Source organism: Pelodiscus sinensis, chromosome 1 (genome assembly GCF_049634645.1).
Source record: "Pelodiscus sinensis isolate JC-2024 chromosome 1, ASM4963464v1, whole genome shotgun sequence".
Taxonomy (NCBI): domain Eukaryota; kingdom Metazoa; phylum Chordata; order Testudines; family Trionychidae; genus Pelodiscus; species Pelodiscus sinensis.
Genome location: NC_134711.1, coordinates 266,515,769 through 266,532,507, shown reverse-complemented (window position 1 = coordinate 266,532,507; position 16,739 = coordinate 266,515,769). Strand labels below are relative to the sequence as shown.

The 16,739-nt window shown below is 41.5% G+C and overlaps 1 protein-coding gene across 17 annotated transcripts in view; it reads right to left on the bottom strand.

The window, feature by feature from the left end:
* MYCBP2 (MYC binding protein 2) overlaps positions 1–16,739 on the bottom strand; it is a 368,898-nt gene that overhangs the window by 74,408 nt on the left and 277,751 nt on the right. For 14 of the 17 annotated variants that reach the window (XM_075918843.1, XM_075918845.1, XM_075918849.1 and 11 more), the window contains one exon: positions 16,102–16,263. The exons of the other annotated variants lie outside the window; for them this stretch is intronic. In XM_075918843.1, the coding sequence (XP_075774958.1) occupies positions 16,102–16,263 (162 nt within the window). The remainder of the gene's footprint in view (positions 1–16,101; positions 16,264–16,739) is intronic. 17 annotated transcript variants of the gene reach the window in all.

The following is a 16,739-nucleotide window of genomic DNA, read 5'->3' as shown; positions in this document are numbered from 1 at the left end:
AAATTCAGTTTTTACTTTTAACTTTTAGCTCTTTTCTTCTTAAAAAAATTAGATTTTATTTTGCATATGCAGCAGAAAATAGCACAATTTAGTACAGCTGTTTTGCACAAGCTCAAGGGGCAAGAGTATATGAGTTACTGTGGCTCCAGCCCATGTATTTCATGAAAGATTTGTTGCCTGTGTGTTTGGTATTCCATTTACTAACACACACAAAAAAGGTAAGTACCATCATCTCCCTATCTCAATTTTAAGGCTAGCTGTATTTGTAAAAATGATTTGAGTTTACGTATAGTTTGAACACATGAAATAACAATCCCATTCTTCTAGGCAGAAAAATAAAACAGAAATTATAACATTCACCTTCCCAAACAAACATCGGCACAAATCTGAGATCAGTGAATGGATGCCCCGAACCTACAACTTATTATTTCTTGTTTGAAAATTGTTTTTCCAGGATATAACAAGAGATACCAGATCTTGTGTACACTGACAGTTTATTTTACAACAGTAAAAGAAATGCTAATAAAAACATACTAGGAAAAAGCATATATGTATATTTGGAAATTTTTGCAGTAATCGATATCAAACTAAGGGAGGATTGACAGATTAGAGCAGGGGTGGCCAACCCATTACAGACAAAGAGCCAAAATGGTGGTGGATAAAGCGCAAAGAGCCAAGGGGAAAAAATCCCCAGCGCCGCTTTTGGTCGAGCAGTTTGCCCTTTTAAGAGCAGAGCAGGCATCGCCCTTTTAAGGTGGCCATTTGAGCTCTGCACAGGATGCTGCGACTCCAGTTCTCTCTTTCAGAGGGGTAGGGGAGTTTCAGCTCTTCACAGAACCCTTGTTTTCACTTGCCACGCTGCTCCTTTAAAAGCTGCAAGTGCGGGAGCCACAATTTTTTCTTTGAAGAGCCTCATGCGGCTCGCAAGCTTTGGGTTGGCTACCCCTGGATTAGAGGAACAGTACGGTAATTAAAATTTTCAATTTGGTATATAAGCATTATGCTTTTCTTACTAGAATATGATTTTCTGTTCCTAATGCTTGTGTCCGTACCAGTAACTTTCCCGATTGTTTCATCCTATATATTTAAAATTATTTACTTTTCATGAAGATTTTAGACTGAATCTGTGATTATGCTGTGCTGCCCCTGGATCAGTGCTGGAGGGAAATGGCAGCTCAGAGTCAATCTCCAGTCTCCCTGCTGCCTAGGGAAAGGGAATAAACTTCAACTGGTAGATACCAGTCATAGCGTGTGTGCCGAGACAGACTGACATAATTACACATACAGGAATATTCAGGGGTGAAAGGCAAGCATAATGGTAGGAAATAGTAGCTGTGAACATGTAGCAGAGGTATGGTGCTCCTGAACGAGGGATGCCCCTTTTATTACCTTTCACTAGCATGGAGGACAGCTCATATTCTGACTGAATATTCTGAATTAGCATATTATATTTCTACTAGAAAATGTACCTGGTGTTGCTCATATCCTTAACTCAAGTAAGTTTTGTTTTTCTTCATTTAAATCATTGCCCTGGGGTGACTGCGGCTGAGGGGTACAATATGAAGGCTGCACTGGGGAGAGAGGCCAACCCCATCCCTCAACACAGCAGCTTGGGGCCAGGTGAGAAGCACTTGCCAATAATCACTGTAGTTGCAGCTGGCACAGCCAGGAGGGGGCTGCATGCCCCCCAGCAGGGAGACAGACAGACAGACAGACAAACTCTCATATATATAATAGATAGCTGTCCCTTTCTCCACCCCCGGCCTCCTGCTGCCCTAGTGGGATTATAGCTGTCCTGGTCCCCATCTCTGGTCCCTTGATGTGGTCATTACACAGTATAACTGTCCCTGCTAATAGAACCCTCACTTTCCATTTTATGAGAAACAATTGCATTCCAGACACATCCCATTGTCCAGGCACAACCAAACCCTTACCTTGCTTTAAGTTATAAGAGGAAACTACCTACTAAATGTGGTGGTTCTAGCTTTTACCGTTTAGGAGGCGCTTTTGGACAGACAGACAGACATACTCAGACAAACGCTCTCAAATATACAGTAGATTTCTATAATCATAAAAGATTTCTAAAATCATAAAATGCATTGGTAATAGAACAAGGAGCCTCTTTCTTCACCAATATATGATTAAGAAGAAAATACTGAATTCTATAAATACCTGAATATGCAAATCTACTATATATCTGAAAGTTTGTTGGTCTGTTCAAGAACTCCTCCTAAAGGTAAGTATTAGGACCACCAAATTTAGTGTACAGCTTTGTATCATAAAGCAAGGTGCCAAAAGAATGGGATATGTCTGAAATGGGCTTGTGTTTCATCAAAGCAAACAGAAAAGACACAGAAACACCAAGCAGGTGAAAGGAGTTGGCTGGGGGCCTCCATACTCCTGAGCTTCCCACTCCTCAGGTGCCCTTAGAGAAGGTAGAGGAAGGGAGTGCCTAAACCTCTCCCCCACCCCAAGTGATATGGGAACATTGCTGGCTGTTCTCCTTCATCAGGTAGTGAGGGGAAAGTGCACAGTTTGCAGGATTCCTCATTCTGGTTTGGGACAGAAGAACTCATACCCCAGCTGGGGCAGGTCCACACAACCTTCTTCCAGCTGAGCTTGCTGGAGCTTGCAGTGGCCAAGGAGAGGCACTTCTCACTAGCTCCAAGCTGCTTTGATGAAAGAGGGCTGAGATAAGTCTTCTCTCTCCGGGGCAGCCTGCATCCTGAACCCCTCATGTCCAGTCCTGCCGCAGAGCAATGATTTAAACGAAGCATGTACATTTTAATTTCATTTTCCAAAAAACAAAAATTGAGTTAGGACATGAGCAACACTGGGTAAGTCCTCCAGTATTTAAAAAAAGGAGGTAATTAGTCTTTGACCACAGTTGTAATCTGAGTATAGGAAAACTGAGATGCAATACTAGTGGGGAAAAAAATTGGGATCTACATCACACAAGTTATTTATATCAGGACAAAGAACTTGAATATATTCAATAAAGTTGCACAAATGACCGAACTTAGCTCCACTGTAACAATTCAGTAAATTATATCCAAACTCAAACAATACAATTTATACTCTTCCTCCAAACTTTATACCATGATTGATCCAAAGATGATTAGGACTTTACAAACTTTGCCAAAGAGAATGTAAGCTTTAAATCCAGATATCCAAGAACAATAAATCTCTAAGGGTACGTCAAGACTACATGCCTCTGTTGTCAGAGGCATGCAGATTAGACTACCAGACATAGGAAAATGAAGCGGCGATTTAAATAATCACTGCTTCATTTAAATTTACATGGCTGCCGCGCTGAGCCGACAAACAGCTGATCAGCTGTCGGCTGAGCGCGATAGTCTGGACGCACGGGTGTCGACATCAAAGGTATTTGTCGACCACCCAGGTAAACCTCATTCCAGGAGGCATACCTGGGTGGTCGACAAATACAGCGCGGCAGCCATGTAAATTTAAATGAAGCGGCAATTATTTAAATCGCCGCTTCATTTTCCTATGTCTGGTAGCCTAATTTACATGCCTCTGGTGACAGAGGCATGTAGTCTAGATGTACCCTAAAAGCCCAATGTGTGTTCCCTCACAAAATATTTGATAGCTAATTCACAAACTCTGTTTTTCAAGATGTGTGTATTCCCTTCAGCGGAGCACATTCAACTTTCTTAAAATATTTTAAATTCTCTAGGAAAGGGGCCGTTTCTTACCTGTATTGTGAGCTAACTAGTACTAAGGGCGTGCCTGAAAATATTCATAATGCAGCTGTTTTTGATGAAGAAAGGAGCCAAAGCTTTGAAGCTGTAATCACCCTATTATACCCACTTCTAATTCTTCTTCAAATTTTCTTTAAGTAGCAGCACTCCATAAACCTTTTTTCCATTACAAAAATACTCCAGCATGTGTGTTAATTTTCTTCTATGATATGAGAACATGCTTGGCTACCCTAGTTTACAATATATATATATATATTTTTAAGCCTAGCTTGATTAGATAACTTATTTCTTCCAACCAAAGATCCTGTAGTGTCTACTGATTGATTGCTTCCTTCAACCCATGAGCCATCTCTTCAGTGTCATGCTAGTCCTCTGCATATATCACATTCTTTTAATATGTTCTCTGTAGTCTTTCTTCCATATCCCATCTCTGATCATTAATCCCCCTTATGAATTCCTTCTTTCACCACTCATTCAGTTGGTATTTTCAAAAGAGCATAAGTTTTAAATTAAATACTCAATGGTAGCACACAATTGGGATTAGTGCCCCAGTACGTGAACAATCACCGAAGAGATTATCCCTATTTTGAAGCACTTACAGTCTACAGATAAATAAACAAAAGATGAAGACACAATATCCAAACAAATGAATCTGGCAGAGTTAACAGAGCTTTCTTAGTTTCATGTGCAGTATTTTTTAAAGCAGGGTGTAGAAAAAAGAAGGAATGGAGAAGAAAAGAGAAGAAGAAGTGTAGTCACAGCTTGTCATCTATTTGGCCCTGATCACCAAACTGAGTTTTGTAGACATTATGACAGAGATGAGTCTCAAGTTGGGATTTGAAGGAGGATAGGGCAGTATTTGTTTGGATTTTATAAGGATTTTTTCCCCTATGCCTGGGGCAGCAGGAGGAGGAAAAGCATGGTGTTTATGAGAAAAATTAATTAATAGGCAGTAAAAGCTGAGAGTATTGTTGAAGCAAAGGTGTGGGTAAATGATCAGATAGCAGTAGTTTTGACTAAATAATGAAATATAAAGACATGGATAAGAATTTTGGCTGTATGTCTGAAGAGAGGAATGGCTGGATTTTAGCAACTCCAGCTGCTTGTGGCAAAAGCATCCAAAGCTGTACTGGGAAAGGAGAAGGTAAAATGGGGAATAGCTCTGGACCAAAACAGTGCAGATCACTTCCCACTTTGTGGACACTAGGATTTTGATTGTTCCGACAACTGTCTACAGTTTTGATTGGATTTTCTCTGTGCTGTGCTGGCTGGCTGACTGTTTCAGCTCACCCAGGATACATCTAGACTGCTGTGCTATTTTGGGATACCGGAAGTATACTGAAATAGCATAGCCAAGTCTTTAAATGCACCCGCTATTTCCCAAAATAGCAGGCACTCTATTCTAGCATCCCTGTAACTCTCATTCCATGAGGGTTAAGGGATTTTTCAGAATAGTGCCTTATTTTGAAATGAGCACTTTCAAACCAGACTCATAATAAGTCTTATTCCGACAGAAGGATGCTTTCTAGATGCATCCTCAGATCCCTTTCTCATAAACAGTCTCATGGCCTCAACTGCATCCCAGACCTGTCCCTCTTTATCAGGGCTGACAAAATGTTCTCCTACAAAAAGTCCATTGAGAACTGCTTTTAAAATGGCTATCATCTCCCATGTTTTAGGTCACACTCTGCTATTTAAAATTACTTCTGGCTTTACTCAGAATGGAAACTGAAGGCTGCTATGGCCTCAGTTCCCTTGGGAACGAGAGATGGCAGCAACCATTTGAAAAAAAAAAAAAAGCATACCTCCATAAATTTCTCTGAAGGAGGCCATTTTAATATACCAGCCTCTATTAAGAAGAACATTTGGCTATGAAAATTAATAGCAAAAATGGCCATTAATCCTAATTTTTCAGTAGCTACCCATTTGACCATATCAAAAGAAGGTGTGTGTGTGTGTGTGTGTGTGTGTGTGTGTGTGCGCACACACGCGCGTGCGCAGGCGGAAAAATACCATGATTTTGGATAAGGTGAAAGTAGAGGGGAAAAAGGAGAAGAAATGTAAAGACAGGAAATTCAATTATACAGCCCACCTGCTTTGTGCTCTTCGGCAATGCAAAGCAACTGAGAAAAAAAAAGCTTAATTGAATAGTGTGTTTTGGTTCCTCTGTGCTACTCACAGTGATACCATGCAATAGCCATATGATTAAGGTATGTCAGCATTTGAGCTATGTCTAGACTGCGCGGAAGATTCGAAAGAGGATATGCAAATTCCGCGGGTTTTTTCGGCAACCCCCCATTTTTTGAAAAGCTGCTTTTCCTCAAAAAATGAGGTTTATGCAGCTTTTCGAAAAAAGGGGAGGATTGCTGAAAACTCCCCGCATCTAGACTACTTTCACTTTCGACAGCTCTGCTTTCGAAAGTGAGATCAGAAAAAGATATGCAAATTCTGCAGAAATTTGCATATCCTCTTTCGAATCTTCTGCATAGTCTAGATGGGCCCTCGTGGACCCAGATAAGGTTAGAATGATTTCTGAAGACATTAGGGCCCCTTCCCCAACTGTGTCCCAGTAGGGCTGAGCATAACTGAGCACTGTACCAACTAGTCCTTGGTATCCCTCTTTGCACTTTTAAGAAAATTTGAGTAAGTCTACTCAATAAAGCACATGACTCCAATACAACGTACAGTAAAACCTGTGTTATCTGGCATGCTCGGGGATTAGGGCGTTCCGGTTATCTAAGAGTCCCATTAACCTAGGAAAAACCAATGGACAATAATAGCAAAACTAAAGTTTTTAATATTTTAGTTGTGTAGTGTGAAGCAGTTGGTCTCACATTTCTTTTCTGAGTTAAAGATGATAATTTTTTATTTAAGAAATACTAAAGCCAATCATGGTAAACCAAGCTAGGCCTGTACATCTGAAGATGTGACAGTATTGCGGCTGGGGGCAATGCTAGTTAAAGTTTTCTGGTTAACAGTGTTGGACAACAAATGTTTCACTGTAATTCAATAGTCTTATTTGTTTAAGGTAGTGCCCCCTAATATTCTAGATTTAAGGTGTATCTGTTAATCATAAAAAACCTCAGGAATGAGTACACTGATGCAGATTATGTGTAATCATGTGCAGGTATGATTGCAGGGTTGCTGATTGTGTGTTATTTGTGCTGTTAGGAGTCAAGGGTGTGTGAAGTGTAAATAGTTGCCGTGGTTCTAAATTCAGCTATTCCTAAACTCTATCAGGGACCATGCAGATGTTATATTATCCATTAGAGTGTTTTCAGAATTCAAGCTACACAAAAGTCCACATACAAACCAAAAGGTTATCAAGCGAGAGTCTTGAACTACTTTTGTGTGCAGATGTGAGAGAAAAGATGGTTCTTGTACAAGAGAAAAGAAACAATACTGGAGTGTATGGAAGGAAATCAGTTTGGGAATACCAACATTCCTGCTAGTAGTGCCAGAACTCTGGGCTCTCAGTAAATCAGCAATGAACAACATGAAAACTAAACATAAATAAAATTAAAACTGAGCAGAAGCATGGAAGCTTCAAAACACACATACATAATATTAAATGTAAAACCAACTAGGAATAATACAACATTTAGGGATATGAAAATCAAAAAGTTTAACCTGGTAGCAACCTTATCTGTCACAGCACAAGTTTTTATAGCATATGCTAACAAATAAAAATATAAAGTTTTGCCATTTAATAGGGGAGAGACTACAAAAATGGGAACAAAACAAACGTGGTGATGGAATATAGTAATTTTTCTAATGTTTGACTTCTCAACATTAGCACTAAGGTTTGGGGGCAGAATTTATGTATACATTTTTACCAAGAGGAAAAAGCACATCACCACAAAAACATGTTTCTTCAACCTGAACATATAACAATATTTCTATGCTGAGTTAATTCTAATGGTTCTTTCTCCTCACCCATCCAAACACTGAATCTGGTAAATGGCATAAACTATCATATACCTGCCTGTAAAACTCAGCACATAACCATCCTGAATCAGATATTTTGCGAATGGAATTTACAAGCTTTGCCACTGCAGTGAAGAATGAATGAACACATTCTAATCCACAAAGACCAAACAAGACTTAAGTTTAAAGTCATGGATGTTTACATTTAAATGGCACTGATATCTACAGAAACAACTCAGAAGATTCAAGCAGCTACAACTGTTTTTAAATGATCAAGTCACTGATTCCTGTTGATGTCTAATTCTCCTTGAATATAATTATTGATTTCAATGTTGCAATTCTTTGCTGCAAAAAGCGATCACTAGCTAGAGCACAGGACTTAAAAGCAGAATTCCTGGATTCACTGTTCCCAAATCTAAAGCTGATTTGGCTGTAGAACCCTGGGAAGCATCTGTTAACCAATCTTATCTGTGAACAGGTTTGATACTTAACTACATTACAGAGGAATCGAGAGGCATAATTATCTGCAAGGACTTTTGGTTCCTTGGATGGAAACCTCAAAGCGCGCGCGCGCACACACACACACACACACACACACACACACACACACACACACACACACACACACACACACACACACACACACACACACACACACACACACACACACACACACACACCCACCCACCCACCCCTCCCTTGGAATAGATGGATTTTTGTGGTTTCAAAGAGAAAAATACTGAGAAGTGGAAGGGGGGGGGAAGAGAGTTTCTATGAGAATAATCAAAGATCAGAGCTGATAGATACTGCTTCATAATGATATTAGGTGATGAAATATTTATTGCATTGTATACTACAATGTCTTGATGAAAGAGAGACACATTTTAGGTTTAACAGTGTGGCAAGGTCCCCTTCTTTGTCCACATATCAACCAGAGACCCTTTCTGGTGCCATCACCTATGTCTTTTATTGTCCATGCCAATTTCCCACAAGCTATTTACAGAGCTTTTGTTCACAGCAAACAGCTAGTCTCTCCACCTGGCTGGGGAGCACACACAGCCATTCTTTGGCTCCTCCCCTTCCGCTTCCCCTCTGGCTGCCTTATCTAGCCCTCTGGTAATGAGATCCACAGATGCTTCCCATTAGTCCCCTCAGGCATGGGCTTGTTCACCTGGCTTCAACTGCCCTTTTCAGCCAGGCTGTAGTGGAAGAGCTCTGGCTTAGTCAGCAGTCTGTCACAATAGATTGTCTAGAAAGTATCCTATATTAGAGCTACAGAGCTACAGACTGGGATATTTCAAAGATTAAATAAGTTAGATTTTAATAGGATTTCTCTGTTTAAATCTGTCTGAATTCTGCAAATCTCAGCTGTGTTATTTAATTCTTACTGTTAAAACTGAAAACCCAGTACTCAGAAAAACATTAGTTAATTTGAAACAAAAAACAGAACTATGTAGCACTTTAAAGACTAACAGGATGGTTTATTAGGTGATGAGCTTTCGTGGGCCAGACCCACTTCCTTAGATCAAATAGTGGAAGAAAATTGTCACAACCATATATACCAAAGGATACAATTAAAAAAATGAACACATATGAAAAGGACAAATCAAATTTCAGAACAGAAGGGAGATGGAGGGGGGGGAGGGGAGAAGAGGAGGTAAATGTCTGTGAGCTAATGATATTAGAGGTGATAATTGGGGAAGCTATCTTTGTAATGGGTAAGATAATTAGAGTCTTTATTCAAACTTAAGTGTAAAGCATGAATGACAGTTCAGAGGATTCTCTTTCAAGTGTAGTCTTAAAAGGCCTTTGAAGCAGGATGCAGGTAATCAAGTCATTGAGACAATGTCCTTGCTGGTTGAAATGGCAAGAAACTGTTTTTTCTTTGTGATCCTGTCTAATATCTGTTTTGTGGGTATTGATCCTTTGGCGAAGTGTCTGAGACATTTGTCCAATGTACATAGCAGACGGACACTTTCGGCACATTATAGCATAAATTATATTTCTGGATGCGCAGGAATGTGTGTTCTTGATCTTATAACTCACTTGGTTAGGTCCAATAATGGTATCAGCAGAGTGAATATGTGAAGAAAGCTGGCAACGGGGTTTGTTGCAAGGGAAGGTACCAGGGTTGGTATTAGTGTGGTATGTCCTGTGGTTGTTGGTAAGAATCATCTTGAGGTTAGGTGGTTGTCTATAGGAGACTATGGGTCTCTCTCCCAGAGCCTCTCGGAGTTTAGTATTCTGTTCCAGTATAGGCTGTAGTTTATTGATAATATGTTGGACAGGTTTAAGTTGGGGGCTGTAGGTGATGACAAGTGGTGTTCTATTGTTAGTTTTCTTGAAGTAGTTGTTTTCTATGTATTCGTCTGGCTTTTTCAATTTGCTTTTTTATTTCTCCAGGTGGGTAGTTGAGGTTTATAAATGCTTGGTAGAGATCTTGAAGTTTCTGATTAGAGCAGATGCGGTTGTATCGAAAGGTTTAGCTATAGATGATGGATCGTATGGTGTGTTCTGTTTGGGAGCTGGAAGCATGTAGGTAACAGAATGAGTCAGTGGGTTTTCTATAGAGAGTGGTGTCTAACTTTCCATTGCTGATTTGTACTGCGGTGTCCAGGAAATGGATCTCTCGTGTAGAATGGTCCAGGCTGAGATTGATGGTGGGGTGTATGTTGTTAAAAACTCTGTGGAATGTCTTCAGTGTTTCTTAGCCATGCGTCCAGATCATAAAGATGTCATCGATGTAGCATAAGTAGAGAAGAGATAAAAGGGGACAGGAGTTGAGGAAATGTTGTTCTAGATCAGCCATAAAGATATTAGCATACTGTGGGGCCATGCGTGTACCCATGGCTGTGCCGCTGATCTGGAGGTATAAGTTGTTCTCAAACTGGAAATAATTGTGGGTGAGAACAAAGTTACATAGGTCTGCTATCAGACTGGCACTATCCTCTGGGATAGTGTTTCTAATTGCTTGTAATCCGTCTTCATCTGGGATGTTGGTGTATAGAGCTTCTACATCCATGGTGGCAAGGATGGTGTTATTGGGGAGGTTATCGATGTTTTGTAGTTTCCTTAGGAAGTCAGTAGTATCTTGGAGATAGCTGGGGGTGTTGGTTGCGTAGGGTTTGAGAAGAGAGTCTACATAGCTGGATAAACTAGTAGTGAGCGTACCGATACCTGAGATGACGGGACGTCCGGGGTGTCCAGGTTTATGGATTTTGGGAAGCAGAAAGAACAATCCTGGTTGGGGGGTTAGAAGGGGTTTCTGTGTAGATTTGTTCCCGAGTAGCTGTAGGGAGGCTTTTAAGGAGACAGTGTAGGTTTTTTTTGGTATTCCGAGGTGGGATAAGAGGAGAGAGGATTGTAAAATGCAGTGTTGGAGAGTTGTCTGGGTACCTCCTGGTTATAGTCGGCCTTATTCATAATGACCACAGCACCCACTTTGTCAGCTGATTTGATTATAAAGACCAGGTTGTTTATGAGACTCTGGATGGCATGGTGTTCAGCGCGGCTGAAAGAGGTTTGTGGTGAGACAGTCAAGCCCTAAAATTCCTGTTTTTATATCTCTGTTGATTTCCTAGTCTCTACTGATTTTGGAATAGCCTCGGAAAATTATTTTCTTTCGATACATATTGAATGATCTGCACTCCCTTATATCATTCAATGGGGAAGAAGGGAGTGACTCTATTTTTTAAAATTCTGTGTCAACCACTTTGTGCAGGTCAATATTATCAGGTGTTCTATTTGTTAGTCTTGTGACAGACCCAGATTAGATGACTGCCGCATGCTAATAGAGAGCAGGTATGCTGAGCTCTAGGTGAACAGTTTTCTCTTCCCTTAGTAAACAGGGCTCAGCCTAGTGCAGCATCATCAGCAGGTACCTGGGGCCAATTAAGAGCTTACCAGAACCAACAGGCTAATCAAAGCACCTGCAGCCTATTAAGGCCTGCTGATTTATAAGGCCTCCCTGCAGGTAGGCAGAAGCCCAAGATTTGAACTGTGGGTGTGAGCTGAGGAACACAATCAAAGCAGAGTGCTGTGGAGACACAAACTGACTTCTTCAGGTTCCAGAGGAAAGGTACTAGGAGAGATCATTTGTGGAAATGGCTCAGGGAAAAAAGCTGCCAGACTGGGAGTAAAAGTAACCTTGTCTGTTGCCGCTGCCTTAGGGTTCCTGGGCTGTAACCTGGAGTAGTGGGCAGGCTCAGGTCTCCCTCAACCCTTCCTCATGCCATTACAGAATATGACCCTGAGAGGGGAACCAGAACTATGGAGGGTGAAAGATTGCCTATGATGTGTAGGCTCAGTAGGATGTGACCTTTGCCTCTAGAAAAAGAAGAGGCTGTGGGAAGGGTCACAGTGAGCCTCTGAGGCAAACACTATCCACCAGAAGTGCAAGACCCATGGGGCATGATCAGAGCTTTGCCAGAGTGTGTTTTACAGATAGACACAAGTATTTCCTTGTAACCATACTGGATGCAATCTATAAAAATTATCTTATTTAACCAATATTATTAGTTCCTGTTACGGAAGATAACGAAAATATAATTTTCTTAACAATCCTTACTCATTTGGCCTTGCCTGGAAGCAGCATTTGTTTCCTGTATGATGCTAAGGAGGTTTGAACCAATTAAGAGGCTTCACTGTAGTTTCAAAGTATTGATAGAAACGTGCCTGTCATCAGTGCCTCTGAGTTATCAGATTCTGACAAATCCTATTCCTCTATTGAGAAGCAATTTGAAATGTTTGGTTTAACTTTAGGTTTTTTTCCCTCCTTACATTGTTTGTAGTATTTGGATATACAAGATTTCCTTTATATCATAGCGTATATCATGTAGACTGAGCGGTATCACATGATCTCAGACTTTTTTTTTGACGTTTTGAGGATTGTTTTGGTGTTCCTTGATGCAGCTGCAGGTCCAAAGAGTCACTGGCATATCCTCACTAAGCTTAATGAGGATTTGTTGGGGCCAGGAGAGTAAGGGTGAAGGAAGCCCAATTTTCCATTATTATCAGTGAAAATTTTCATATTGGGAAAAGCCACCATGAGAGAAAAGTGAGTCAGTGATAAGTGCACTATAAATATTTAAGTAGATTAAATGATGCTAAGGAGGTCTGAACAAACTAAGAGGCTTCACTGTAGTTTCAAAGTAGATTTGACTCCTGTGTCCACTAGACGATTCCTTCATAAACATAATTTCTCTTGAGTATATTACTTCATCAATCTTTTGATCTGCCATCTTGAAACTATTGTCCTGTGCTCTCAGAGAAAGGGACAATACTAGGTGTGAATAATGGCGGACAGAAGGTGAAAGAAGCAGAATATCTTTTATTGGAAAAGTGGAGAGATGAAATAATGTAGTACAAAGTTGGTGAGTGGTACCAAATTCATAAAAAGACACCGATCTAGCTGCTTCCTGTCACGTCACAACTGCTCTACTGACTAAAGATAATCAGAAGACATAGCCCATAACAAAGAAGAAAAAAAGTAAGTATGTATCATTCCAAATATATGGCAGAATTATATAATTTGGAAAGGCAAGAGTAGTTATTTCACCCACCCATATTCAGAGATACCTGGCATATCAGATTACTTCATTTTTGGCAAGAAAGGTCCAATGAGTCATTTTCAAATGCAATGTGACAAGTGGGTAAAAAACGCAAAACACCATCCTAACAGTTTATTTTTCTTTCAAATGATTGGCAAAACTCTTCCTCAAAATACCAAGAAGGACTGTAGAAATGAAGAGTGACAAAAATGAGAAGAGATTATTGTGGTCTAGTGCCCCACGATGAAAGATGTTAAACAAAAAAAGCTACTTCTTCAGGAAAACAAAGTCTAATAGAAAAGTCAACCTTTCCAAAAAGTGTTTTTAGGTAACACAGTATGAACAAACAATTTTAGGATGATGCCGCGAGTCCTCCAATTTACTGTTCCCCTCTGGCAATCTAGTGACTTCAACAAGACTCTATGCTGATGCAGCAGTACACCTGTATGCAATGACTTACAGGATGAGGACAATAGTATTTAGCCATAGTTTAAAATGTAAATTAATTTACCACACACCAGGTCAAGCAGACTTAAGGAAGATGTGTATCAGTAAGAGAGATAAATAGATTAGTTTTTAATTTTATTTTCAAAATTATAAAGAAACGTATCATTCAATTACAAAATAGCCAGTTTTATAGTTACACTGATATTGGACGGCTGAGAGGGTGTCTAAATGGCTTAATATTTCACTTCCTGGTCATTGTTTTGACTCAGGCACAATCAAAATGCTTGTTCTTGAATACTTTTTGAGAAGGCTTTGTGAAATTAACTGGATACAGGCAGTCCCCGGGTTACGTACAAGATAGGGACTGTAGGTTTGTTCTTAAGTTGAATCTGTATGTAAGTCGGAACTGGCGTCCAGATTCAGCCGCTGCTGAAACTGATCAGTTTCAACAGTGGCTGAATCTGGACGCCAGTTCTGACTTACATACAGATTCAACTTAAGAACCCCAGGCATCCCCAAGTCAGCTGCTGCTGAAACTGATCAGCGGCTGATTCCAGGAAGCCCGGGGCAGGGGCTTCCTGTAGTCAGCCACTGGTCATTTTCAGCAGCTGCTGACTAGGGGACACCTGGGGCAGAGCAGCTGGGGTGCTGCTGGGTTGGTCCAGTGGCACACAGAGCGGCGCTACGGGACCAACCGGCAGCGCCCCAGCTGCTGAACCACAGGCGTCCGGAGCAAAGCCGCGGAGCACGGGGGCAGCGGGACAGCCCAGACGCGCCGTGGCTATCCTGCTGCCCTCGGGCTCCGTGGCTTTGCTCTGCTTTGCTCCCTGTCCCCCTGGTCTGCAGACCAGGGGGACGGGGAGCAAAGCGGCGGAACACGCGGGCAGCGGGACAGCCCAGACGTGCCGTGGCTATTCTGCTGCCCTCGGGCTCCGCGGCTTTGCTCTGCTCTGCTCCCCGTCCCCCAGGTCTGCAGACCAGGGGGAGGGGGAGCAGAGTAGAGCAGAGCGGCGGAACGCGCGGCCAGCTGACAGCCCAGACGCGTCTGGGCTGTCAGCTGGCCGCGTGCTCCGCTCTGCTCCCCCCCCCCCCATGGTTTGCAGACCAGGGGGAGGGGGAGCAGAGCGGAGCAGAGCAGAGCGGCAGAACGTGCGGCCAGCTGACAGCCCAGACGCATCTGGGCTGTCAGCTGGCCGCGTGCTCCGCTCTGCTCCCCCCCCCCGTGCAGATCAGGGGGAGGGGGAGCAGAGCGGAGCACAGCAGAGCGGCGGAACGCGCGGCCAGCTGACAGCCCAGACGCGTCTGGGCTGTCAGCTGGCCGCGTGCTCCGCTCTGCTTCCCCCCCCCCATGGTTTGCAGACCAGGGGGAGGGGGAGCAGAGCGGAGCAGAGCAGAGCGGCGGAACACGCGGCCAGCTGACAGCCCAGACGCGTCTGGGCTGTCAGCTGGCCGCGCGTTCCGCCGCCGCTTTGCTTCCTCTCCCTGGTCTGCTCGAGACCAGGGAGAGGAAGTGCCCCGTTCGTAACTGCGGATCCGACGTAAGTCGGATCCGCGTAACTCAGGGACTGCCTGTATCTCAATCTAGTTCTTGCTGTGCAGGAATACACATTACAGACCACTATCATAATTCACATTTTTGGTGTCTTCACTAAGAATACAATAAAGAATGAGGAGACAGAGACTTTACTGACTGATGTGGCTTGTGATTATTACAAGAAAGTAATAAGGCACCGCTGAAAGACTGATATGTGTGGCTTGTATTATTGCTATCTGTACTATACTTGTTCTGGAGATAAAGAGAAATACCTCTCCAAGATGATCACATCTGCTATCTATAATGATTGCTAAATGGAGTAAAAGCTCAACAGTTTCTTCTCAATTCCATCAGCAGTTAGGTTAATATTTGTTAACTTTTTGGTGCCAATGGTCATAAGCATGCCACTAGTTGCCTTTAGTTGATATAAATGCTTTTTGTTAATGAATTATGTTGCCCTAACTCCAAAGTCTCAAATGTGCCAATGAAAAATTATGACAAAGTAATGCATGTAGAAAGCAACAAACATTTTAAAAATGAAATATGTATCTATTGTATTCAAAATGTATTCAAATATTACTGCAAAGAATGCAAAATACTATAATTCCTGTATTTACCTTTATTATCCTACCACTATACACTATATTAGAAACACACTTTCATAAATACACCAACTGTGCTGCAGAACATATACACAAATCAATACAATAATTTTAATACTGAAATTAAAACAGCACAAGTATGCTTCTCTGGGAGTATTAACTCAAGTTTCTGAATTAAAAACAAACAAACAAACTCAAAGGAACAAAACCAGACAGATGTACTGATGGGTCATTAGTAGCTGGTAAGCAACTAAGACTGTTATAGCAATGGCAACGCTTCAGAAATGGACTGATGAGGCAGGTAAGGCGGACAGACTTACTCTGAAGCTGTGGCTGAGGCTGCTGGAAGGAAAGGGGCTGTCCGAACACAAATGGACTGTGGACTAGGGAAGAGGGAGGTTTTGCAGCTTGATCAAAGATGGAAGGAGCTGAGAGATTAGGCCGTGACTGAATGGAATTCAGTATGGCACTCAGTTGGTCACCTGCAGTGAGCAAAACAGTCAAAACTACAACCTGTTATTTTTCATCCTCCAAAAAGTCAGAGTAAATGGTTCTGAATGAAGGTTAGATGAAGGTAACAGATAAAGACTGCTCTCATCTCTGGCACCATAGTTAGTTTTGATTCCAAAACTCAAGATACAGCATAAACTTTAACACATTTTGAGAGAAAATCCCTTAGAACCAAAAACGCACATGGCTAAATATAGAAACCTCACCCTATGAATGGTGATACAAATACTGAAGAATATGAACATGTACAAATCATGACTACTTTATCCTTGTTATTTAAACATTCCAAAGTGCATCTCAAATCACCTTTATCTTGCTAAAAACAAACAAAAGCAACCAAACATACACAAAAATAAGCTACCATTCACAGAAATATGCAAAATTGCAAACAAAACTCAAATGAGTACAGCCACATGAGAGGTTTAAGATAATAAAATATAATTAAGCT